The following is a 27,260-nucleotide window of genomic DNA, read 5'->3' as shown; positions in this document are numbered from 1 at the left end:
AGCATTTTTATGTCAATTACTTAGCAGTTGTCCTTCATAATATAGTGTTAACTATGAGAATTAATTATGAGTAATAATAATGATACTAACAGTATTTACATAGTGCTTTGTATTTGCAAAGCATTTGAAAAATATTGCAATTGGTCCTCACAATCCCATGAGAGTTGGGCTATTATAATGTCCATTATACAGATTAGAAAAAAGAGATGGGAGTATTGAAGCATCTTGCTGAGGGTCACACAAGTGTACAAGGCAGAATTTGAACTCATGTCTTCCAAACTCCTATCTCCTGTACCATACAGCTGCTCTCATAATTCCAAAGGAAATTTCAGCATATAATATTTATATATTTTATAATATTAGCTATATAATGAGTGAGAATTGATGGAGTAATAGGGCATGAGGACAGAGCAAATGATACAGTAGAGATAGAGCCTGGCCTAGGACTACATATATATCTTCCAAGTACCTACTGCACTAAATCTAAACAACGTTCCATCAACCAGTGAGTGTTGATTAAGGCCAGACACTGTGCTATTGCTAGAGATATGAAATAAAAATTAAAATATCCTCTGCCTCAAGGAGGCAGGATAAATTTACATATGTAAATAGATTTAAACACAAATAAAAAATCAATATTTCTAAATATATACAAAATGTATATTAGTTAAATCCAAGGCAATTTGGAGAAGGCTAGGACATTAATATCTGGGAAGATCAGAAAGTGAACAAGAAAGGATTCTACAAGATGTAAATGGAAGGGGAACCACATTCCAGACATAGGAGACAGCATTAGCAAGGAACCACATGAAGGTCAATTCGGTTGGACAGTCAAATGAGAAATGAGCCAACAGTGGATAAAATATTTCTTGGGTGCCTACTATGTGCCAGGTACTAGGATAAGCCCTGGGGGTACAAAGTAAAACAAAAGACAGTTCCTTTCCTCAAGGAACTTATAATCTAATGGTGAAGTCAATACTCAACAGGAAGCTATGATCCGAAAGCTGGAAAGATTCATCACTAAAAGGATGCTCACAAGGGACATGATGAATATTTTGCCCAGAGAAACTGAAGAAACCATCTAAATCATGGAAGGATTTGCAGCCTGATTCACTGGAAGAAATGACATCACCAAGAGTGAATGCAAGTCCCTGGAGGGCAGGTACTGTTTCCTATTTGTCTTTGTAGACCCAGTGCCCATTACATATTAGGTGCCAAATAAATGCATGTTGAATTGAACTGTCCCTACTTATATTTACAGCCTACATTCTTGACCAATCAATGCTTCTTTTCAAGCATTGATGGAACTTCAGGTTTGCTTACTTCTCAAGGGATGGGATTCTAAGACCAGCCTTCATTCCCAATTCCATTGTCAGAAGTATTTGGTTACTCACGTTTGGATGGCATTAAGCCCTGCCATCTTCATCTTGAGTAGGCGATCTTTCCAATAGAATCGAGGTATTCTGGAGTAATGGATGCTCCCAGAGATGTAGCGAAATGGCTTGCCATCCTTGAGAAACTGGTCCCTCTCATAGTCTATCTGAAATGTTCTGTTGGTCTATATAAAGACAAAAATGGATGTGTGTGGGTTTGCATATTTAGCCAGAGAGCCTAGTTATTCAACTTTGACAGAAGCCATTGAGAGATTGAAATAAAAACACATGGGGGTCTTTACTTTAAAATGCCAAATTTATCTGTGATCCACAAACCTAAAGGCTTTTTCCCCCTATAATTTCTTCCTGGGCTAGAGACTCCACCAATCCAAAATTAAAATAAGGACACCTAGGGCATCTAGGTAGCTCATTGGATAGAGAGCCAGATCTAGAGAAGGGAGTCTCCTGGGTTTGAATCTGTCCTCAGACACTTTCTAGCTGTGTGGCCTTGGGCAAGTCACTTAACCCCAGTTGTCCCTTAAAACTCTTCTGCCTTAGAACCAATACACGGTACTGATTAAGATGGAAGTTAACGTTTTTTATTTGTTTTTTAAATCATATCTGCAGAAGCGGCAGCACATTGAATATCCTGTGATCTTAAAGTCAGGATGATGATTTCAAATCAAGTCTAGATCATAACTAGTTATATAACAGAAGACAGAACAAAAAAATGATAGGATCAAATATTTACTGTTGGAAGGGACTTCAAATACTAAATGAAAAGAACCAGATTGGGCAATGTTTAACTAAAAAAATTAAAATATAGTATGACATCATTGTAATTGTGATTTTCTAAGTCAATGTACTGCCTTGAGGACCTGTTTCTATTCAAGTGTGACTAGATTCTAATTTGATCCTCTTATTGTGCAGAACAAATTTAAACATAAAGGAAAAAAAGTCAACATCCCCATATGGAAAGGTCTGCATACAGAATGGAACTAATGAATTTAATTTAATGTCAAATTTATGTAGCCTCTAAAATGTAGTAAACTAAACATGATCAATTACACTTCTTAACTGCCAACTAAGATCAGATTAACTTTCTTGGCTATCCCATAGAGAGCAAACCAGATGATGTTCTCAACATCCACTGTGCTAAGGCCAAGAGTGGCCAATGAGACTGAGAGGAAGAGTCTGAAAACATCAGTCTCTTGGACAAAGGGCAGTCACTATATATCCCTAACTTGTTCTTGCTATTAAATAGGAGGGTTCTACCATATGGAATTATCCCTGGGATGCTTTTAGGACTTTCCAAAAAAGTGCAAAATGACTCCAAGCCTTTGGTCACAACCAGGGCACGTGTTCCTGTCCACTCCTGTTTTCAGGCAGGTCCAATTCTTTGTGACTCCATTTGCAATTTTCTTGGCAGAAATAATGGAGTGGTTTGACATTTTTCTTTTTCAGCTTATTTTGTGGATCAGGAAACTGCAGCAAATAGGAATAATTGACTTGCCCAGGGTCATACAGCTAGTACATTTATGAGGCCAGATTTGAACTCAGATGTTTTCCCAACTCTGGGCCTGGCACTGTATACACTATGCCACCTACCTACCTAGAGAACAGTTATCAACTGTTAAAAGTAGTAGCATAGGGGGCAGCTGGGTAGCTCAGTGGATTGAGAACCAGGCCTAGAGACAGGAGGTCCTAGGTTCAAATCTGGCCTCAGCCACTTCCTAGCTGTGTGACCCTGGGCAAGTCACTTGACCCCCATTGCCTAGCCCTTACCACTCTTCTGCCTTGGAGCCAATACACAGTATTGACTCCAAGATGGAAGGTAAGGGTTTAAAAAAAAAAGCAGTAGCATAGACTAGATGTCAGTTAAATTATCCTCATAGCACATCTTATGTATCAAATAAAGGTTTAGTGACTTGCCCAAGGTCACACAGGTAATAAGGGAATGCAATAAGCAGAATTCAGACCTATATGGCTTGGCTTCAAAGTCAGGAATGCTACATTGTATGGCATCAACAACTGGCAGGATTTTTTCCACATTAGGCTTTCATGCAGGCTGATTAGACTGGGCTTCTGCCCTCAGTAGGTGGCATGAAGACTCAAACACCAGAGGGAATCAGTGAGTGCACCTGAGTGTAACCTCGAACTGCAAAACAAATTCTATCCTTCCCATATTTGATCTCCTCATGATTTCAATCAAAGACAACTAGTCGGACTTGCTTAAACTCATTCTGGTAGATTTGAAGATGGTAATTCCTTTCCCAACCTCCTTTTAAAATCATATTGCCACAGGCAACCTGGTGGCCTTGTTGAGCCTGGATGGAAGTGGCTTTAATTTTCCCCAAGTCTGGCAAACCATGGGGGCCCAATGCAGTATAATGTAGATGTCTTCTTGTGTCCCTTCTGAATGACTACATCCACCAGTGCTTGATATGTTTCAGATCAATAAGAGGAAGGAGTCTTGGTGTTTTGTCTCTGTTCCTTGTGGACCAGACAAGCACAGCTTTGCTCCAGGAAATTCTGAGGACCTCATGACGCTTCCCCAGAGGCCAAAGCTACTTCTTATATTCCCTAAATCTTTATTATTTGAAGACACTCCTAGATGTCTAAAATTTCTAGGAAATACGGCAGGGGCTGCTGGGAACAAGGAGGGAATAATGCCTCTTAATAAAGGAGGATCAAAATTTGGTTGGTAAGAAAGGCTCAATGAAAGTTCTTTGTACCTAACTGAGATGAGAGAGAAAAGAACTAGAATGGGAATGCTAGAATGGAAAGACTAGGAAGCACTAGGGTGCTTCTCCTAGAAGAAGTATAGTGAAGGGGGGAAATGAGTAGATTTGGCAATCTGGAGACCTGGGCTCCCATTCTTACTTTTACTTTCACTTATTTCCAGATCTATTAGAATTATCTAAACATCTGTCTATCTTTTATTAAGTTCTGTCTGACTCTTCATAACCCCATTTGGAGTTTTCTTGGCAAAAATATCAGAGAGGTTTGGCATTTTCTTTTCCAGCTCATTCCGGAAGGAGGGAGAGAGAGGAGAGAGAGGAAGGGAGGGAGGGAGAGAAGAGAAAGAGGAGGGTAGAGAGGGAGAGAGGAAGAGGAGGGAGGGAGAGAGAGAGAGAGAGAGAGAGAGAGAGAGAGAGAGAGACAGAGAGAGAGAGAGAGAGAGAGAGAGAGAGAGAGAGAGAGAGAGAGAGAGAGAGAGAGAGAGAAAGAGAGAGGGGGGGAGGGAAAGAAGGAGGGGGAAGAGAGAAGTAGGGAGAGAAGAGAAAGAGAAGGAGGGAGAGACAGAGAGAGAGGGAGGGAAGGAGGGGGTAGACAAAGAGAGGGGGGAGGGAGGGAGGGAAGGAAGGAGAGGGAAGAGAGAAAGAGAAAGAAATTCTCCATTGAGGAAAATAGAAGTATAAGATGTGGCTCCTGGTCTCGGTGTTTATACATTATATGGAAAGAAAGAACCCATGAAAGAAAGTTACAAAACTAAGACAATATACTGCTAAGTATCAAATTGGTTACTGTGTCCACAAATAAGTAACAATGGAGTCCAGTTACTCTGAACTGGCAGTATCCAGAAGACTTTATGAAACAGTCAGAAGGTCTCAGTTCAAACTGCACTTCCACCATTTATTTACTAGTTATGTGACCTAGGGCAGGTTATTTTCCCTCAAGACCTCAGTTTCCCAATCTATAAAATAAATGGTCTGGACTAGACCAAGCATTCTTAGGGGATTAGGGGATGGAGTCAACTTTTTTTAAACCTTTACCTTCCTAGAATTATCTGGATTCCAGGTCAGAAGAGCAGTAAGGGCTAGGCAAGTGTGGTCAAGTCATTTGTCCAGGGTCATATAGCTAGGAAACATCTGAGGCCAGGACCTCCCTTTTCCAGACCTGACCCTCTCTACTGTACTACCTAGCTGCCCCTAGATGTATGATTTTTTTTTAAATAAAAACCCTTACCTTCCATTTTAGGGTCAATATTATGTTTTGGTTCCAAGGCAGAAAAGCAATAGGGACTAGGCAATGTGGGCTAAGTGACTTGTCCAGGATCACACAGCAAGAAAGTATCTGAGGTCACATTTTAACCCAGTAGGACTCCTAAATAAGACAAATTGTACCTCTATTCCTTACTTGATGACAGTGGGTTAAAGCTGTGCTACCTAGCTGCCCCCATGAACTTGTTTTAAAAAATATTTTGATAAATGAATTTCAATGTCCCTGGTTTCCTTTGTAATCCTATATTTTATTTTATGCATCTAAAATTTTTCCTCAAGAAGAGGTCCATAGGGCCAAACTCCCAAATGGGTTCCATCTAATCATCTGACAAATGAGGAAACTGAAGCCTAAAGGAGATTTTCCCAGAGCGGTCACATTAAGAAAACATGATACAAAAAGTACATCTACCCAGGAGTGGATGGTAGAAAAATGAGGACAGTGCCTTTCTTTACCAGCTTCCTCCAAACTGCTCTAAGAATCAACTGAGCTAACATCTATAAATCTGCTTTAACCACAAAAGGTTACCCCAAATATTGCTCAAGGGGCCCAGGGAAGCGAATTCCAGGTGGGAATGGGAGTAAAGTGTGTTGGATAAATGAGCAGGAGCCCAGATAGTAGAGCTCCCATTACTGACCCTAGAATGAGAAGTTTTGCTAGTTTGCAGGGGAAGGAGTCTGAATGCCAGGTAGAAGAATCTGCTGCTTATTGATAGAGAGCTATTTCTTTTGGAATAAGAGATAATGAAAGCTGGGCCTCTAGAGATTAATCTGCTGAACTGGAGGGTGGAAAGAGGAGATTAATGAAGACACAACTAGTAATTGAGGTAGGAAATGATAAATGCTTAAAGACTAGGGTGCTGGCAAAAGGGAGACTGAGGGACAGATGTAAACGATCTCAAAATACAATAGTTCACATTTGTATAGTACAGTTCACAAAATCTTTATATAACAACCCTATAAGAAAGGGGTCATCATACCCATTTCACAGAAGAAATAGAGGCTGATGGGTTAAGTGACTGGCCAAGGACACATGGCACCTGTGGCAATTTGAAGCCAGATCTCTCAGCTCAAAGTACAGAATAGTATTGATTATAGCACATGCCTTGAGCTCCTGTTAGCAATGGAGAAGGAACCTTAAAATGAGTCCCATACCGTGTGATCTTAGACAAGTCCCTTGTCTAGCCCTTACTTATCTTCTGCTTCATAAGCAATATAAAATATTGATTCTAAGATGCAAGGTTAGAGTTTTTTTTTTTAATGATCTATGCTCCAAGTCTGGATTACTGGTGAAAATAAAAAATGGTCAGAAATAAGTCAATGGCAGGTGGTAGGGATTCAGACCATGGAACAAAATGTTCCCTTGCAAATTGCTTGCCCTATGTCCAACTATTTACCTAAGAAATTAATTGGCACAGGCACAGAAATGATATCCAAGTGTCACAGTTTTATTTCATAATCAGAATGCAGCATATAGGTATTGCTGAGATACCAGTGTTGCAGCTTAGGTGATCTTGTTAGGAAAACTTGTTAACTACAAAAATAATTCAGTGCAGAGCAAAATACATATACACCACAGCCCCCACCACCATCCCTCACATGGACATAATACAAATATTGCTTAAGGGAACAGAGATGAGAAACTCACAGTGAACAGACATAAGTGCTTAGTAACTACTCTTGTCTTTTTCAGAGTTATCTCTCCTATTGAAATGTTTCAGTAGTCATTGAGAGCATTCCCAAAACATTGTACATATTGTTCATTTCACACGAAGGGAGTCTGTGAAGATTCCCTCTTTTCCTATCCTCAGTAGTGAACTTAGTTCCCTCTTTTTTCCCCTAAAAACAAAAACAAAAACAAAACCCTTACCTTCTGACCCTAAGTATTGGTTCCAGGGCAGAAGAGTGGTAAGGGCTAGGCAATGGAGGTTAAGTGACTTGCCCAAGGTCACACATGGAGGAAGTGTCTAATGTCCCATTTGAACCCAGGACTCCCAAATCTGGCTCTCTCTATCCATTGAGCCACCTAGCTGCCTCCTAGTTACATTATTTTTGCACATTTTTGGGTTAGGAGAAAGGAAAAGAAACTGGACAGTGTACAGTGCAATATAATCACAAGAGATATTTTTAGAGTATGTAAAAACAATGTTGATAACAGCAGCTTTGGCTTCACATCATGTCATAAGAGCTGGGGTTAGGAACTGAGGGATCTGGGCCATGCCATCCTCAAATTCCACAATTGCATCCTGGTTCTAAGCCTTCCCCATAGCCCTGGGACTTCATAAGTGTCCCTCAGCTGCAAGGTTTTAGGGAAGTCTTTGGGATGAAAATTCCTTGAGGACAGGGCCCTTTGTGACCTTCCCTCCCCAGAATACTTACACAGCAGTAGCACTCACTAAATACTGATCAAGAATGTAGGCAAAACAGAGAACTCTGAGAAGAGGTTACAATGGTCAAAAAATTCATCACCTAATAATGGTTTCCATTTATATAGAGCCTTTTTGAGGTTTGCAAAGTGTGTTGCATACATGATCTCGCTTAATCCTCACAACCCTATTCTCTCCTGTTATTCCCACTTCACAGATGAGGAAACTGGAGTCACAGAAGAGCCAATAACAGAGATGGAATTTAAACCCAAGAGCTTGGTTCCAAGCAGAGCTCCATTCACTACAAAACACCGCCACCTACTGGTTATGAACATTTTGGTATTTGGCTTCTTTAGTCTCTCCAACAGCTGTTGGCTACCATGCTAATACTCCAGAGTAAGATAGGAAATGTCCTCAGATTTGGGTTTCCCAAACAGTTCGAATCCATTGGGGTGGGTCAGGTGGCCCCAAAGACCCTTCACAGTGAAATAGAGGAGAAAGCATTGCCTAGAATCAGTTTGAGCAACAAGCATTTGTTAGGTACCTACTATGTGCCAAGCACCATGATGTGTGCTCTCAGTCTACAGGGGGAGACAACAAATACAAACAAGATATAGCCAAGGATAAGCCAGGGGGAGTCTTAGGGAAGGCATTAAGATTAAGGATTGGGTAGGAGTCAAAAGATGGAGATGGGTTCGATTCTCACCAGATGAATGAGTAATCACTCCTTTCCCTCATGAGCGCTCTTCTGGAAAGGAGTTCATGTTAGACATTCCTGTAGTCAGAAGTAGACCCTCCTATACTTCTCTGTTCATTTGTAAAGACACAATGGAGGCACCAGTCTGAACAGGCTAAGTACAGGCAAGTGGGACTAATGGAAAAAATGGCAGATGGGACTTCTGAGTCATCTGCATTCTCTTATACTATATGAAGAAAGGAGGAGGGAAAAGAAAGAAAACCGAGAAACAAAAGGTGGTTCCTTGATTTTTTGCTGTTCAGTTGTTTTCAGTCATGTCCAACTCTTCTTCATGGCCCCATTTAAAGTTTTCTTGGCAAAGACACTGAAACAGTTTGCCATTTCCATCTCCAGCTTATTTTGCAGATGAGGAACTGAGGCAAACAGGGTTAAGGGACTTATCCAGAGTCACAAAGCTTACTCAGGAAGATAAATCATCGCCATAAGAGGAAATTACTCAATGAGGACAAGGAGGCAGCAAAATTAAAAGAGAATGGGGAAATGTTTCTCCTTTTGGGAGGAAAAGAACAAAAGTTAGTAATGAGAAACAAGGCAGAGAGGAGCTCCAGTAATGGCTAAGAGTCCTCACAGCTGCATGTATTTAAATGGAGGGTTTTGGATAAAGGGAATGAGAGCCATCTTCAAGTTATCTGAAAAGGCTGTGATGTGGAAGGGGTTTGGACTAGTTCTACTTGGTCCTACGACTAGGTCCACTGGTTCACTTGGAGGCTAGAACCAGTATCTATCCATGCATGTAGTTGTAACAATGAGAATTATAGAGCATCGTTTCAAAAAGCTGCCTTGGGAGATGAGTTCCTCCTCACTAGGTCTCCAAGAGAAGGCTTCATGTCAGATAAGATCCTTTGACATATGGGGATGACAAGAGAATGAATTCTCATTCAAGTGTGGGTTAGACCAGATTCCCTCACAATTCCTGTGATCTTGTACAAGTCAGATGGCAAGAACGTGATGTCTAGATTTAGGAAGTAGTGAGCCTTATGGAAATGTTTTACATGACTTCACATGCATCATAGGTATCATTGCTTGCCTTCTTTTTTCTGGAGAAAGGCAAAGAATTTGGAACTCAAAAGAAAAAATCTTGGTTTGGTTTGGTTTGTTTTTTTTTTTTTTTAAGGAAATTTTGAGCAGATCATTGGGTTAACTACTGGAATTAGCGTGACCTCTCGTCCTAAACACTGTAGAGGAAAACCCTTTTTAACTATGGGTTGGATCCTTGTGCTCCTTCCCATGTGTGAAATGCTATCATTCAAGAATACTTTTTTCATTTTTTAACCTTTAGCTTCCATCTTAGAATCAAAACTGTTTATTGGTTCCAAGAAAGAGTGGTAAGGGTTAATGACATGTCCAGGGCCAAACAGCTGAGAAGCCAGATTTGGACCCAGGACCTCCTATCTCTAGGCCCTGCTCTCAATTCACTGAGCCACCTCACTGCCCCAGATTCAAGAATTTAAGAATAGTCAACAACTAGCAGCTGTTCCTAAAGAGGCACAATTAATTGAGCACTCCTAGAAGACTAAGTCACGCATGCTTGGAAAAGGACAACATAGGAGGTTATATGTAAAAGAACATTGCTCTCTTTAGTGCTTTTATTTTCTCAATTTAGTAAGATGAGAATTCTGAAACAAGATCACCCCAAAGGCCTCTTCTAGATCTAGAATTCCAAAAAATAATTAAGTTATAAGTATCTTCAATACTTTAAGAAAATTCACATGGATATATTTATTTCTAACTAAAATCACTTTTACATATTATATGCATCCTTATGTAGATCCAATCTCCATTTTAAATAATGAGTTGTGTAAGGACATAGGAGAGGTTGAGTTTATCCTACACATAAAAATTTTTAGTGCCAAGCATAGAGGCTACCATTCTAGACATTTAAAAGATGACAGCCCAAATGGATCAACCGATTATAGTATTTTAGGACTGTAAATGCCTTTAAAGGAATAATTCCTTCATTGGATTCAACAAAACTAACATCTGATGAGGAAACTGAGGCACAGTGAACATCCAATAGCTGGCTCCCAGTCTGATGCTCTTAGTACCAGGAGACCACAGATGGTATCCTACCTGGAGGTCAGTGGTTGTTTCTATCTTTTCCAGCATGAGCAAAATAACCTCCCAAACTGATTCTTGGGCAACTAATTGGTCCTCAAAACTCTTCCTACCAATATTTCTCACTGTCTGAAACCCATAGACATGAAACACTTCCTTCTGCTAACACGATGCTCTTTCCCAACCTAGCTTCAGATTTCTTTTTAGTTCTGGTTTCTGTTCCCTCCTTTGTCCTCCCTCTCTTGGTTTTCACTCTCTTCTACCCTGCCCAGCTGCTCAGAGCCCAAACACTTAAGACCATAGAAGACTGAGTAGTCTAGTAGGGAACTTTCCTGGTCCCCAGAAAACATATATATGTATATTTTTTTAAACCCTTGCCTTGTCTTAGAATCAATACTGTGTCTTGGTTCCAAAGCAGAAGAGCAGTAACGGCTAGGCAATGGGGGTCAAGTGACTTGCCCAGGGCCACACAGCTAGGAAATGTCTGAGGCCAGATTTGAACCTAGGACCTCCCATCTCTTGGTCTGGCTTTCAATCCACTGAACCACCTAGCTGCCCCATCCAGGATATTTAAAGTTGTGAAACAATTCTTGTAGATCATACCTCTTTCCAACTGTGCTACTGTAACAGGAAGATGAAAGGAAAGGGGGGGGGGGGGGAGAAATGCCTTTCTGTGGCATTGGAAGTCTGATTTGAAATCTGAATATCTGGGTTTAGAATCTTGGCTCTCTCATTTAATTATCTGGGTGACTGGGCAAGTCATTTCATCCTGATCAGCTTAAGTTTTCTCAGCTTTAAAGTAGAATAGTTCATGATGTTCTGAGGTCTCTTCTGGCTCAAAATCTATGACCTTCTATTAAGAAAATAAGCTTTTCAGACTTGGGCAAGTCAACATCACAAGCCAAGAAAGATATCAAACAATAAAGCCCCAAACAATAAAACTAACTCAAACAGTATTTGACACCTGCAAGTAACATTATTCAGAACATGGAGAGTTGCATTCTCCTCAGTAGAAGCCACTCAATATTCCTTTATGTACCTGAAATCTAATCTTAGACCTTCAAGAAATGATCATGGGTTTTAAAAAAACATGTTAGATATTTCCGTTCAAAAGCACATGCAATTAGTGGTAAATTTCTGTTCTTTGTCAAGGGGCCAATCCCTTTGCAGCTACAGGAAAACAAATGAGTAAGTGGAAATCCCCAGGCTGTTCATTCAATATAGCCCAATAAGTTCTTGGCTGACCAGAAAGTTTGGTCCTCCATTCCTAATGAGATGCCATGGGCCAGTGGAGCCCATGCCTAAGCCACCTCTGTAATGGATATCAGATATCCAGCTATAGAGGACCACCCGGCTATATAGCCCACCCAGCATGCTTACTATTAGTCTTGCTGTTCCCTGAAAAGGTAGGCATTGGCAAAGACCCACTCAGAAGAAGTCACTGAATCGTTGGCTCTTCCAAGCTCATGGCTGCACAAATGGAAGGCATAGAATTGCTACCATTTAGATGGCATTAAGCCATCATATCGGACAGAGGCTAATGTGGATGGGCACAGAATCATTCAGAGAGAGAACTGGGGAGAGTTCTTCATATCCAGAATAGAAACTAGGGATAGAGCCCTGGATTTAGAGTCTAAGGTCTTGGGTTCAAATGCCACCTCTGATGGTTAACTTCTCAGGACATGTTTCTTCAACTGTAAAATAAAAGAACTGGACTAGACAGTTTCTAAGGTCCCTTCCAGCTTCAAATTAGGATCTTAAAAGTTCTCTTAGAATTCATATTCCTAGAAATATTTACTTAATGGCTAACAACAAAATTCAAGTCAACTCAATAAGCATTGGGAAGCTGAGTGAGAATAAGGAAGGAAAAGTCTTTCACCTTCCTTGGCTGGCCATGTCCCTGAGAAACTAGATTTCTTTTCCATTCTCAATTCCTGGGCCCTAGAGCCAATTGGAATATTTAACCTGAGGCAAAATAAATCAGTGTGCTAGTAATGTTAAAAGATGCCCCCCCCCCCCAAAGAAGGAAGCCTCAATCCCTACTCTGGTAAATTCAAAAATCAAATACTAATCCTGCATAGAAATCAGTCAGCTTTCTCAAAGAAGCCTGAAATCAAGGAAAGCGACTAGCACTATCAGTCAATATACCTGAGTTCTTACATTGTGCCTCTATTTTCCAGTAGTGTGACCTTGTATGAGTCAACTGAACCTCTCTGCCTCTGAGTCTCCTCTTCTGTAAAACAATAATAATATTTATATAGTGCTTTAAGGTTTGCAAAGTGCATTACAAATATCATGTCATTTTATCCTCATAACAAGCAATCTTGGAAAGTAGGTTCCTTTATTAAGTGGGGCACTACCATTCACCCAATCTACCACGAAAGGTATGCCAAACCACTGGAGAAAATTGTTAAGTGCTATCCAAATGTTTCAACATTATTATTAACAGACTTCAATTGTAGCACTCAAGGCTATATGTATTTTCTTCAAAAGCTTGAAGGATAAAGGTCAATTAGGTGACATCTCTCAAGGACAGGTGGCGGCTAGTGGTTAATTAGTTTAGACAAGTGCTTTGGAGGATTTTGCAATCGATATCTATCTGGCAGAATTCAGTTCTGTCAGCATTAACAGAAAACTGGAAGCCACAATTTTGTTCTTTGTATTCGCTGAGGGTGCATTTCCAGAGTGGCTAATAGAAAGATGGATGGAACCAGAAAGGGAGATCATTTCTTTCCTCTTTGGCCCAACCAAAACCTTCATAATAACTCTTTCTAAAAAAAAAAAAAGGCCCTGGATCAAAGAATCCTTGGAAACCTGCTTGAGCTAAACCCTGAAAGCAAAGTCCTGCAAGAAAAAAATATAATTATATTATATATATATATATGTACACATATATAGCACACACACTCATGTGTATGTGTGTATGTATATACATACATTCTCTCTCATTTATAGATCTCTATATAACAATTCCTGCCCCTAAAAAACAGCATCTTCAAATTTAGCAATCTCAATATAAATTAATTATATTACAAGCCTTGCAAATAGGGGAAAAAATTACTTTCTCCCGTAAATATTTAACCTGCCCCTTTCCACTTAACAGAAAAAATTAAATATCCAATTTCTTTACATCATACACATATAAATTCCAACTGAGCTAGTTGCCCACTGTCTATTTGCAAGGCCAAAGAGGGTAGATCATCGGTACAGGTTAAAGCAGACAAAATACTCTGAACTGGGGATGGGAGGATGGGGTTAGGGCAGAGAAGCGGAGGAAAAGGCTGTCCTCTCAGGGAGAACGAAGGATGATCTCTGTAATTTCTGCCCGGCTCCCCAGTCTCATTGGTATCCCATAATAGGCTGTCCCCCGACTGACATATACAAAGGTACTCTGTCCCACTTTGTAAAGTCCAGCAAAGAAGGGATTCAACAAGTAAGCACCCACATTCAGTGGGAAAATCTGCCCACCATGGGTATGGCCAGAAAGGATCAAGTTGATGTCTGGCCTGGCCTGAAGGGCCCACTTAGCCGCTAAGGGCTGGTGAGCCAACAAGATGGTGGCATGCTCAGGAGTACAGTCATTCAAGGCTTTGCTCAGGTCCATGCCATGGCCAGAGTAATGCAAGATGTCTGCCTCAATGTCATCCACCCCAGCCAAGCAGATCCAATTGTCTCCACTCGTCGCTGATGTGGTCCCAGAGGCAGTGATCTTCACGTTCTCATTATGGAGAGGCTGGACTTTCAAGGACTTCAGGAGCTCAAACCAGTTGCTGACATCGGACGTGTAGTACTCATGGTTCCCTGTGACGAAGTAGGTGCCCAGGCGAGAATACAGCCTTCCGAGGGGCTCAACGGCCATCCGGAGGGAGGAAGCCTCGGAGTCAGAGAGGTCACCCACAATCACAGTGATGTCCGGTTCCAGGGCCTCCACCATCCGTACAAACGTCTCCATCTTGGTCCTGCCCACCGTGGGGCCCAGGTGGATGTCCGAAAGGAGCACGACCTTCAGGCCGTTCATCGATGGGGGCAGCTGGTGAATGGGTACCTGGATGGTCTTCACCGCCGGAGGCTGAGCAGCATTGAGGAGCCCAACCACACTCAGCACCGCTGTCACCACAACGGCTAGGATGGGCTTCAGGACCATCTTCCTGGTCTTGTCAAGGCTTCCACTGACCCTCCCACTCCTCCAGGCCAAGAGCTGGTAACCCTGCTCCATGCAGCCCAGGATGAAAAGGAAGAAGATCATAATGATGTAAGCACCAAGGCTGGAGTAGGAAGCCATGGAGAACAGGTAGGGCTCCTCTGCCACAAGAAAGAGCGTGGTAAAAAAGCTAGAGTGGGCCAAGCCCAGGAAGGCCAAGATGGCCATTTTCCAGGGCCAGAACCACCCCCTCTCAACAACAGGGGAGCGGTACAGGGGGGTGACTGTGCTCCTCCAGATATACAAGGAACCAATCAGCATGAGTGAGTTGGCAAAGAGGGCAAGCTGTAGCCTGAACAGCAAGCGCCGTACCCCAATCTCCAGGTTCCCTGACAGGTAGGTCCGGGAAACCATCATGGAGAAGAAGACTCCAGCTGCTGCCATGGCAGCTTTTGCTTCCAGGGACAGCTGTCTGAGAACAATCATTGTGTCTATGCCCCAGGGAGAGATGTCCAAATCTGTCTTGACTTTGATTTTCCCTTAAGATGGGAGGTCCTTTAGGCAGGAATCCAGCTGGGAAGGTGTTTCCGGGTCCTGTTTGCCTGCAACCAGGAACCTGGGTCAGCTATTTTTCAAAATTCAAGTATCCCTTCCTTCTACGCAATAGGAAATCTTCCCAAATCCTTCCCTCCCCAATCCTGAACTCCAACCAAGAGAGGCAGCAGGCAGTTGGTAAGACTTCATGATCTGAAAGGAGTGGGATATAAACTTCAGACTGGGAGGGGGGGAGAAAATCTGAATCCTGAAATGTCAGAAAACAATTCAAAATCAAAATTTGTTTCTAGGGGGCAGCTAGGTGGCTCCATGGATCGGCAGCCAAGGCTAGAGAGGTCCAGGGTTCAAATCTGATCTCAGATGTCCTAGCAGGGTGACCCTGGATGAGTCTCTTAACCCCCTAGTCCTTACTGCTCTGCCTTGGACCCAATACAATGAAAAAACAAAGCAAATTTTTAAAAAATTTACCAGTTAGAAAAAAGCCTTCATGATTAAAAAATGAACACACACACACACACACAGACTGAGGCTGGTCTAAGTGACTCTGAATGAGAGGCACTCTGATACCTACTAGAATGAAATTTTCAAGATGGAACTATCTCCATCTCCCCATCTACCACAGTGCTCTCTGTATGGAGATAGGATCAAAGGTGACTGGCAGAGAGGGACATTAGCAGCCTGAAAGACAGAGTATTGAATTCAAAAATCAGGGAAAACCTGAGTTCAAATATCACCCCACAGGTATATACTATCTGTATGATCCTCAACAAATTTCTTATGCTCTCAGCCTCAATCTTTACACCTGTAAAATGGAGATAATAGTAGGGAATATAGGGTTGTTGAAAAAAAGGATTTGTGGGAAAAAGTGATTTGTCAACTTAAAATAAATAAATCTCCTACTAAAATTCAAAGCTAATGAATACTTCAAGGTACAAAGTATAGACTAAGGAAAGTTCTAAATGGTTTGAACCCAAGTTGTCCCTTTAATTATAACCTCTTCCCTTATGGGCAGCTAGGTGGCACAGTGGATAGAGTACCAGGTCTGGAGTCAGGAGGACCTGGATTCAAATGTGATCTCAGACATATTCCTAGCTATGTATGGCAAGTCATTTAACCTCGGTGGCCTGTCCCTTGCCCTTCTGTCTTAAGAGTTGTTACCAAGATAGAGAGTAAGGATTTAAAGTAATAATAATAATAATCTTTCCTTTATAGGCAGTGGAGTCCAAATCTCAAAGCTGTCACCAGTTACTTTGGTATAATGGACAAGATGTTAGGTGTGGAGTCAGGAAGACCTGAGTTCAAATCTCCCCCTCTGATACTAGTTGTATGACACTGAATAAGTCAGTTACCTCCTCTGGATCTCAGTCTTATCTGCAGAATGAGGAGGCTGGCCCAGACAACTTCTAAGGTCCTTTCCACTTCTCAGTCTATGATCTTATAGCCTGTCCAACCTTAGGTAATTTAGATAGCCTCTCACCTACCTACCACAGTGCCTGGCATAGAGTAGGTGCTTAACAAAGGCTGGTTGATTGTGCTTCAGTTTCTTCATCTGTAAAATATTTTGAATTAGATGAGCTGAGGCCCCCTCAATTCTAAATGATGAACAATCTCCCTAAAGTCAGCTGGAGTGTTCTAGGGACAGATCTAGCTCATTGGTTCTCAAATTTTTCTATGCTGAAATAATAAGAAATTACACCTGGGGGTAATTCCACAGCAGAATATTTTAATAACTTAGAAGTGACTTAAAGTGCAACATTCAAGAGACAGAAGAAGCCAGCTCACAGCCCTCACGTGACCCACCCTCAAGGTCTGGTGTTTACAGATAGTATTGGTGGGGTTTTCCGTTGGACCTCCAAACCCACCTTGGAATCCAAGACCTCCAGGAGGCTCCTGACTTGCTCTGGGAGATCTCCAAGGGGTGGAGGCTTGGTGGAGGCCAGGGAAAGGGAATAAGCACATCTGTGCACACACATGTAGGCAGATGTTGAGAGTGCCAAGCACATTCTTTTATAAATAGTATAAATACATAAATGTGTGGTTTTAGGCACAAACTTTGACAAATAACTGAATATATGTAAATTTACACTGCCAGGCATTATGTGCATATATAAGTAAATTTATGTGCTTTCATAAATATATTTACATTTATAGTACCAGATACCTGCCTTTATAAATCTATATTCATATATATTCATATTTATAGTGCTAGGCACATGCTTTTATAAATAAATGTATATACATATGTATATTTATAGCACTAGGCACATGCTTTTTTATATAGTGAATGTATATTTACCATGCTAGGGATATGCTTCTATATGTACACTTTTATACATATGTATATATATTTACAGTGCTGGGCCTGGACATGGGAGGTCCTAGGTTCAAATCTGGCCTCAAACATTTCTAGCTGTGTGATCCTGGGCAAGTCACTCAACCCCCATTGCCTAGCCCTTACCACTCTTTTGCCTTGGAACCAATTCACAGTATTGATTCTAAGAAGGAAGGTGAGGGATATATATTATACAAAATTTATGTATGTAATATACATAGATCATGATATAATATACATCATACATTATACACAAATTAGTATATTTTCAACATATAAATTAGTGCTAGGCATATGCTATTATGAATAAATATGAACATATTTATGTAAATGTATAATGCCAGGCACATGCTTTTATAAATATATACATCTGTGTAAATTTACAGTGCCAGAAACACTTTGATAACTATTATCTCACTTGATTTCTGTGAGCAAATACCCCCTTTCCAAATTACCCTTTCCTAGGCATGGACCCCACCCCTTTTGGCATTCTGGTGAAGCTATGGACCCTTCTCACAATGAGGTTTTTGAAGGAATTGTTCATATTCTGCTAGAAGTTGGTGAAAACAGATGTAATTTTTTTTCTTATCCAAGTTCATAGATGCCCTCTCTGCAGATCTCCAGAGGCCCCAAATTAAGCACCTCCTGCCTCAAAAGATAATTCTTGAATCTTTTCTAGGGTTGTTTTTTCAATTAAAAAAATATTAATACTGCTGCTACCTGTAAAATCAACACCATTGACTGCAGGGGGGTGGGGGGGATTTGGAACTCAAAATCCTAAAAAAAAAAGTTTTAAAAAAATTTTACATGGAGTTGGCTAATATTTAACAAATGAAAAATATATTTAAAAAAACGAAAAACAGGGCAACTAGTTGCTCAGTGGACTGAGAGTCAGACAGGGAGTCCTGGGTTCAAATGTGATCTCAGACATTCCCTAGCTATGTGAATCTAACCCCCATTTCCTAGCCCTTTCCACTCTGCCTTGGAACTAATAGGTAGTATAGATTCCCTGTAGGAAGGTGAGAGTTAAAAAAAAAAGAAAGAAAAAAGAACGCTGCTGACTGTCCCTCTTAAACGAATATATAGGTGTCCTGAAGAATTATCAATGGGGGAAATTTTGTTCAGTTCCATTTCACTTCGTAAAAAAAGCAAGATATCCCCTTTCTTGCAGGCTAAGTAAGGAGTTCCTCCAAATTCTCCCGCCAGAAAACACAAGTTCGGGCGGTGGGAATTTCACCACTCAAACTCAGAGCAAGAGGTGGGTGGATGACCCTATCCTCTGCAGCCATCCCCAAGCAAGGATGCGTCTTCCTCCCCACCTGTTGACTCACGGTTGAAGGCTCCTCCGGGTGCTATGTTTAACAAGCCCAGGGAAGGCTGCTGCCTGGTGCTTTCAAGGTGACTTCTGTCCCCCACCCCCACCGCCTCAGGCCCGTGACTACTTCAACAGCAGAAATGACCCTCACATCCTATCCTAGTATCCCCTGACTGTGTCCAGTGGTGAATCTGACCCACGACTGGCCACCCAACTGAAAACTTCCGCTCAAACCAACCAAGCAATCCCTGAGGGCTGGAAACCCCAAGCTGGCCAATTGGAAGTGGGTATTAAGTCCTTTTAAGTATTTCTTTGGAAACTTCTAGGCCAAAGATGGGGAATGCTCATTAGGAAACCAGAGCAGACCCTGGTGGGAATAGGCTACCACTCCCGGGGCCAAGTTCCGGAGCTTCTCCAGATTTCAATTTCCCCAACCGTAGAAGGAGTTCACCCAGATGGCGCCTAAGGTGCTGAGCAGCGCTGACTCCGTGAGCCTGGGAAAAGGGGATTTCCTCCCTCCGACTTCTACAGAGGCGGCCAAGGTTCCAAAATCAAGGTTCCGGACCGCCAAGATGCTAGGACCCCCACTTCCTCGTTCTAACCTAACCCGGCTAGCAACCAGGAAATGACTCGATCTTTTCAACAAAGAGAAATAAAAAGGCAGCACTGAGCTCGGTGAATATGCTCACAATCGGCTCGTACTCTGGTTGTTAGCTCACCTGGATCCCAAGAAAGGAAGAAAAGCGAGGTGAGGCTGCGGAAACTCAGCCCAGGGAAACAAACACAAGCCCCTAACCTGGCCCTAGGCTTCGAAGGGCGTCCTCCAGCTCCCCACCCCCACCCCACGGCTGCCCATTGCGCAGGAGGGAGTAGAGGGAAAACAAAAGCCGCAAATTCTAGGGGAAGAAGGGGGAAAGAAGGCAGCCCCGCCCCGGCTTGCAGCTCACCTGGGAGCCTCAGCAGCCGTCTCCCTCCAGGAGCAACCAGCAGATGCCAGCCCTCTGCACCCAGCCAGAGTCTGCTGGCACCACGCAAGAACAACACTACACATCTACCACACATCCCCGGTAGGGGAACACCACGTCCTGCCCAACCACGCACAAACGACGCGACTGCCCCTTCGCGTGGGGTCACGGAGGAAAGATCAGATGAGGTGATACGGGAAGGGGCGTGGATGGTGGCTTGGCCCGGTCGAAGCAGCTGGTGCAACCCCTGGCACCTCAGCCCCAGCCTAGCCTCCACTCACCCCACCCCGAGCGCGTTACCTGCAGTGTGAGCTCCACGGTTGTCAACAGTGGCTGCAGGAGCAGCAAACACCAGAGCGCCTGGCCAGGCATCATGCCAGGAACTGACCAGGGCACACGCAAGCCCAGTAGCGTGATCAGGACAGGAGCCGGGAGTCTCGGGATTGCACCCTGGCTTCAGCCCCAGCCGCCTCTCCTTCTCCTCCTCAGAAGTCTCCTCCTCCGAGTCACCACCGCCTCTTCCTTCTAGCTGGGTGACCAGTGAACCGCTGCTTACATACCCCCAGCCCCCATCAGCAGTGCTTGCATCATCATCCCAGCTGGCCTTGGGGTTGGCAGCTAGAGGGGGCCAGAGTTGGGGGGAGGGGGGAGGAGGGAGGGGTAAGGAATGAGGTAAGTTTGGGCCCTAGATCTGCACGTGGGTCATGTGACAGCATCCTAGGGGATGATAAGGACTTGGATTGCCTGAGGAAAGAGGTCTCCGCATACCCCCGGGGGCTTTCTGACTGCTCCTACCTAGAAAGAAAATCAAAAGACTTCGACGTTACCCTTCCACTTTATGGAAATAGGGGTTACATGAGATAGGACCTATATCAGACTCTGCTTCAGGGAGGTAGGGCTGGAAGGTACAATACAAAGAAAATTTGAATTTTAAAATGTCAAAAAAAAACGTCAAAAATTGTTGCTTCATATGACTTGGGGGGAAAAAATTAATTTGGGGAGGAAAAAAGATAAAGCCTAGATTTGAAAGAATGTGAGAAGTACTGGGAGTCTACAGAGCATCATTCACTTGTCAAAAGAAATATCCAAGGAACACCTCAGTGGATATACAGCCTGATGGAGAGGACAGAGGACCTGGGTTTGAATGTGACCTCAGACCCTTCCTTGCTGTATAAGCCTGGACAAATCACTTAACCCCCATTGCCCAGCCCTTACTGCCTTGGAATCTATAGACAGTGTTGATTCTAAAGTTGAAGATAAAGGTGGGGGGGGGGGGGGAATATAATTTGACTTGATTTAGCAGTTCTTACAGTAATTCCAATATACTCAAAGAAAAAGCTGGCAATGAGGACAGACAGACAAGGAAATACTTTATCCAGCTCATAACTTGCATTTATATTTATTATGAGGCACCTGTGAGGAGCTTCTTTTCCTTTGTTTTTTGCTATTTTTCTGAAAAGCTCAAGTGTTTTTATCTCTCTAATAGAATCATAGATTTAGAGCAGAAAGAGACTCAAAAGGCCTTTAAATCCAGTCTCTTATTTTAAAAGATAGGAAAACAAGGGACTTGCCTGCAGCCAAACAGCCCAGAAATGTTTGAGGTAAGAGTCAAGCCCACATACTCTTTGAGGTCCCATCCACTAAGATATACTGCTTGTCTGATGAAAATCACAACAACCTAATTGGCCAATTACTGAATCATGCTCTGCTTCCAACATGGGACCTTTCCTGATCTCCTTTCACTCCCCAAAAACCTATGTGCCCCTGCCCTCAAATTAGGTTGTATTTTCTAGATATTTTGCATATATTAATATTGTATGCATTTAAACTTATGAAGGACAGCGTTTTTTTATTTTTTTCAGGTCTCTTTCCTGTTACAGGCCACTTTATACACTGCCTATTGGACATTTCAAACTGAATGTCCCATAGATAGCTTGAACTCAACACATTTAAAACCAAATTCATTATATGCCCTTTTTCTCCCTTCTTAAACTTATTCATGTTTTGGACCTCCTCATTTATTGAGAGGCAGGCTAGGTGGCTCCATGGTGCATAGAGCGCCTGGTCTGAAGACATCTTCTTGAGTCCAAATCTGGCCTCCGACACTAGCTGTGTTACCCTATGCCAGTCATTCAACCCTGTTTGCTTCAGTTTCCTTAAAATTCACTAGAGAAGGAAATGACAAAATATTCCAGTATGTTTGCCAAGAAAACCCCTAAATGGGGTCACAGAGAGTCAGATGGGACTGAACAATAAAAATTTCTATTGAGAATACTATTATTCTCCATCCATTGGCATTATCCTCCCTTCTTAGACTTCCTCACCCCACATATCCATTCAGTTGCTAAATCTTACAACTGGGCAGCTAGATAGTGTAGCAGATAGAGCATTAGACCTCAAGTAGTTTGTACCATCTTCATTTTTCATTATAGAAGCAAAATGACAAAGTTCTAGACTTGGAATCAGGAAGACCTGAGTTCAAATCCAGTCATAGATACTTAATAGCTATGTGACCCTTCACTTGACCACTGATTACCTCAGTTTTCTCATCTGTAAAATGAGGATAATAATAATACCACTTGTCAAGGTTATTGTGATGAAAAAATAAAACAATATTTGTAAACCCCTTTATAAACTTTAAATACAAACTTTATAAACTATAAATAATGCTAGCTATTATTATTATTGCTTGTGTTTTTGACTAGTCATTGTTAATTTGTCCATTGCCTTTTTTCCTGGATATCTCCTCAGTGAGAATGTGTTCATATGACCAAAAATAATAACCTTCTTCTCTTTTATGTTGAGGAAAACAAATGAATTCTGATTCCATTCTATAATTTCACTTCTATTCCATGTCAGCCCCAACATGTTGTAAAATTGCCTAACCCATATTTCTTCATCTCTGAGTTAAGTCCCAAAGGTCATCTTTCCTCTCTGAATTCATTTGCCTCATAAATCACCTTAATTCAAAGAAATCTTTTATCTCTATAGATCTTAATGCCAATGTGCAACTAAGGGAAGTATTTATCTCACTAATAAGCCTTGCAGATGGGCACCTGGAAGTCTTTTCTCTCTACCACAGTGGCTGTACTTCAAGACAATGTGGACTATTAGTCACTCAGGTGAGCATCAATAGCAACAAGATGGAAGGAGGGTTTGATGCTCGTCCTGCATTCCTGAGTTCCATCTAGTCATATTGATTTCCCTCATCTTTGATACCTCAGTCATTGTAATCAATTCTATTATTTTATGCTCTTTGTTCTTTATTCTCTTGTACTTCCCAAAGGGCATCTGGGTGGCTCAGTAGAGAGAGTGTGCCACCAGGAGTCAGGAAGACTTGAGTTCAAATTTGATTTCAGATACTTACTAGCTGTGTGACCCTGGATAAGTCACTTTAACCACATTTGCCTCTGTTTCCTCATCTGTAAAATAAACCGAAGAAGGAAATGGCAAATCACTCCAGTATCATTGCCAAGAAAACCCCAAATGGGATCTCAAAAAATCTGACATGACTGACAACAACTGACCAATGAGGATAAAATAAAGGAGTTGTCTCGGGCACTGAGAAGTTAAGAAAATTGCTCAAAATTACACAGCCAATAAGAGTCTGAGGCAAGACAAACCTAGATTTTCCTGACTTTGTGTGTGACTCACTGCCCATCTCATCACATTCCTTCTGTCACTGTACAGTACATGGGCTCCATTTGGAGAAAACCAAAGGCCACACAGGCACAAGCATCTCAAAGTAAAAGCAAGTAAGTAGTACTTAATGTACTACTTACTAAATGTACTAAAATGTAAAGCAAAATTAAATATAAATGTGAATATGTAAAAAATGTAAATCAAAGTTAAATATTAAAATCAACACACAAGTAGAATCTCCAAACCACAACCAAAGAAAAACTGGCTTTTTAAAAAGCAGAACTGACCCCTTACTCAATAAAGAATAATGGGGATCCAAAAGCAAGTCATTGTTTATAGACACTAGTGACAGACCAGAGTACAAGGTAAACAGTTCCCTTCTAAAAGAGTAATTAGCATCCAATATGGTGGAACATGCAAAAATTTAGGAGAGTACTAGATTTGGAATTAGAAGAGGGAAATTCTAATTAGTGCTGTGACTTTAAAGAAACCATTCATCTCTTTAGGCCTCAGTTTTCTTATTTGTAAAATGAAGTGGTTGGACAATGATTCTGTAAACCTCAAAATTCCTTAGACTTATAAATGCTGGAAATTTCACCATTGGGATATTTCATACTTGGAAAATTTCTTACTGATAGTCTATTGGAATGGGAACCCCATTGGCATGGGAGGTTCCTTCTCTTCCCTTCTTAAGATTACTTTAGGACAGAAACCCTTTGCTGAACAATGGAAAGGACTTTGACCTATGCTTAAGCATAGAACAGGAATTTCTTTGAGTCTTGATTGATTTTAGAATTGATACAATGGAGATACTTGGAATAAATCTCCACCCTATTCAGTCCTAATAGGATTGAGTAAGGGCTGCAGCCTAGATCAAAATTTAATTATTCCAATCTCTACCATACTCAAGTTAACAGGATTTAGAAAGGGCTGTAACAAAGGAGTAAAGATTTAATCATTTGAAAAATATGACCTTCAACAGACATGTGCAAAAGCCAGAAACCTCTGGGCGGTCCTGGGTTAAGCGAGAGCCTCCATTGACAGGGAAATTGATGAAGAGTGATTGGTAGATGTGAGGACTGAGGGGAGGCAACTTGGATGGTGTCCTTAAAGATAGGAGGGTCTGGAGAGAGGGAGGTGGTTGAGTTTTTGGTCGGTGTGGTTCCTGGGCTCTGAGGAAGCTTGCTCTGAAGGAAGCGGAAGGTGGGGGCCTCTGAGACTGTTTCTCCATTTTGGACACGTGAGTAATAGGGACTGATCTCTTTTCTTTGCCCCAGCTATCTAAGGGCTTGGGCCTTTTGGCCCAGCCTAAACAGAAGGGGTATTTAAGCCCTATTCCCTTCTCTCCCCTTTCTCTCTCTATATATATCTCTAATTCCTTTCTTGCTCCTATTGTAATTAAACTCCAAAAAAGGCTGACGGCTGACTTGAGTTTTTCATTTAGGAATTACATAGCTGATTCCTTGGCGACCTTAAATTAATATATATCAGTCTTTTAAAGTGATTCCCTTGTTACAATTCCAAAGATTCCTTCACACACACACACCTTGTTTTGTTTTCTAATGGATAATCTCACATTGTAGGTAAAGTTTGACATGATGAAGTGTGCTCTTAGAATCACTCTTATGCATAAGAAAAATCATTGGCCATACGGTGCCTTTGGGACAAAATAACATCTTCTTGGGTATTCAATGCTCTTCTTAATCTCTTTCAGCATGAACATTCCCTAGCTAAAATAGCTCACTTGGTGTTACCCATTGCCAAGATTCCATCTTTTGCCTCTGTGATTGATACAGATTGTTCCCCCATATGTGCAGTGCTTTACCTCCTCGTCTCTACTTCTTAGAACCCCTAGTTCCCATTGAGAGCCAACTCTAGGTCCTGTGAATCTGGGTACTATTCCATCAACAGGACCCCTAGCAGTCTAAGTTCATGGAGTTTATGTAATTGTTTCTTGCTTAAATTAATGACAAAAATCCATCAAAACTAAAAATGTATCATAAAAAAGCACTCGTGATGTTAGAAAATAGCTCTTTTAAAAACTAAAAATTGGCTTTGCCTGTATACAAGCAGATCTGAACATGACTTGGGTCAGTACTTACTTAAGACCGACTGGAATTAGACATCAGGATCAGGTTGTTAAATAATATAAAATGTGTATTTCAGCTACAGAAAGAAGAAAGAGGAATGTTCACCTGGTTTCAGAATTTCACCTTAGAACCCAACTGTTCCCCTTCTTAGTACCTGTTCCTTGTTTTTATTTTCTTTTTAAACCTTTACCTTCCATCTTGGAATCAATACTCCAATACTGTGTGTTGGTTCCAAGGCAGAAGAATGATAAGGGCTAGGTAATGGGGATTAAGTGACTTGCCCAGGGTCACACAGCTGGAAGTGTCTGAGGCCAGATTTGAACCTAGGACCTCTAGACCTGGCTCTCAATTCACTTAGCTACCCAGTCACCCCTTGTTCCTTATTTTTAAATGGAGAATCTAGCTAACCATTGTAGTGTAAAGCTAAGGGATTAAAAGGTGGTCTTGGAATCAACCCTCTGCTTTAAGAAACATCAGTGGCTACACTGTGCCTTTAGGACAAAATAATGTCTTCTCAGGTATTCAATGCTTAATCTGTTCCAGGATGAACCACACATTATTTCCTCTGGAGCACTTTTCTCTCTCTTGCTAAAATAGCCCACTTGGCATTCCTCATAGCCAAGATTCCATCTCCTGCCTGTGGTTGGCACAGATTGTTCCCCTGTATCTGGAAGGTCTTACTTCTTCATTGCTATTTCTCAGAACTCCTAATTCCTTTTGAGGTTTAACTCAAGGGCTTCTTCTTTCAGGAAGGTCTTCCTTATTGCCCTAGTGGTTAGCACATCTGTCAAATCATTGTTTATTTATTCAGGAAATACCCTGCATAGATTATCTGGCAACGTATTATTTTCCCTTAGTAGATCTCTGAGTGCAGGGCCCATCTCACTTCTGCTTTGGTAGGGAACTACTCCCAAATGAGTTCCAAAAATCCACTTGAGAGGGCATAAGAGCTATCCGGAGGGGCTGGAATAGAGCAAATTGTTGAACTGACCAATGATAGAAGACCCAAGATTCCACCTTGTTTCCAATATACTGGCTCTGGGACATTGGGCAATAACCTCTGAGGACCCCTACGTATCTCTCAAACACAGTGCTGGGGAATAGTAGGAAATGGATTATTGTGATGGCAAGATTTTCTTCTGTATGGATCTCTATACCTCAGGACAAACTCACAAGCAAGACTTGAGCAATCAATCATCTTCCATCTTCCCAGGGAGAAAAGGTTAGCCCAGATAACCTTGGAGGGGTTTTCAGTGGGCCAGTGATGGGTTCTAAGATACCATTATCTTGATTTTATGAGAGTCATCTGCCCAAAAATTAGCACACTGGAATGAGAATCTGGAGACCCAAGAGTTCAGCAACTCCACCTCTCTTTAATAGAGAGATGAATAGTCACTCCTACCCAGTGGGAGGAAACAGCAAAGTTGAAATGGAATCAGAACCCCAGGCTATGAATTCTGGAGCTACCACCCATCTCCCTCTGGGACCTCTGGTTGAAGACATCCCTTTGGGCTGACTTAGCAATGGGTAGCTCTTGGCAGCTGGACCCTTAACTTCCTGTAATACAAGCTAAAGGGAGAAGAGTGTTAGAATTAGAATTCTCTGGAGATTATTGTTAAATTCACACAACTGGACCCCAGAGACCCAAAACCTGCTTTGGCTTGCCTA

General features: G+C 41.8%; 2 protein-coding genes across 3 annotated transcripts in view; both read right to left on the bottom strand.

Moving 5' to 3' along the window:
* GLB1 (galactosidase beta 1) overlaps positions 1-20,474 on the bottom strand; it is an 80,254-nt gene extending 59,780 nt beyond the window's left edge. Inside the window, exons 1-2 of one of the 2 annotated variants that reach the window (XM_007505034.3) lie at positions 20,161-20,474; positions 1,395-1,558 (exon numbers count right to left, since the gene is read on the bottom strand). In XM_007505034.3, coding sequence (XP_007505096.2) covers positions 1,395-1,558; positions 20,161-20,235 — 239 coding nt within the window. In that variant the 5' untranslated portion in view covers positions 20,236-20,474. Of the gene's footprint in view, positions 1-1,394; positions 1,559-19,842; positions 19,940-20,160 lie in introns of those variants that run through there. The other variant, XM_007505035.3, reaches the window with a different exon arrangement.
* TMPPE (transmembrane protein with metallophosphoesterase domain) lies at positions 6,802-19,969 on the bottom strand. The gene is made up of 2 exons (XM_001378561.4): positions 19,843-19,969; positions 6,802-15,295 (listed from the first exon to the last, which is right to left on the bottom strand). Exon 2 carries the CDS (start codon positions 15,177-15,179, stop codon positions 13,842-13,844), a length of 1,338 nt encoding a protein of 445 aa, XP_001378598.1. The 5' UTR covers positions 15,180-15,295; positions 19,843-19,969; the 3' UTR covers positions 6,802-13,841.
* Positions 20,475-27,260: the final 6,786 nt, after the last annotated feature.

This window comes from Monodelphis domestica, chromosome 5 (genome assembly GCF_027887165.1).
Source record: "Monodelphis domestica isolate mMonDom1 chromosome 5, mMonDom1.pri, whole genome shotgun sequence".
In the NCBI taxonomy this organism is placed as follows: Eukaryota; Metazoa; Chordata; class Mammalia; order Didelphimorphia; family Didelphidae; genus Monodelphis; species Monodelphis domestica.
The sequence above is the reverse complement of the archived record's forward strand: the minus strand, read 5'-3'. Positions and strand labels throughout refer to the sequence as shown.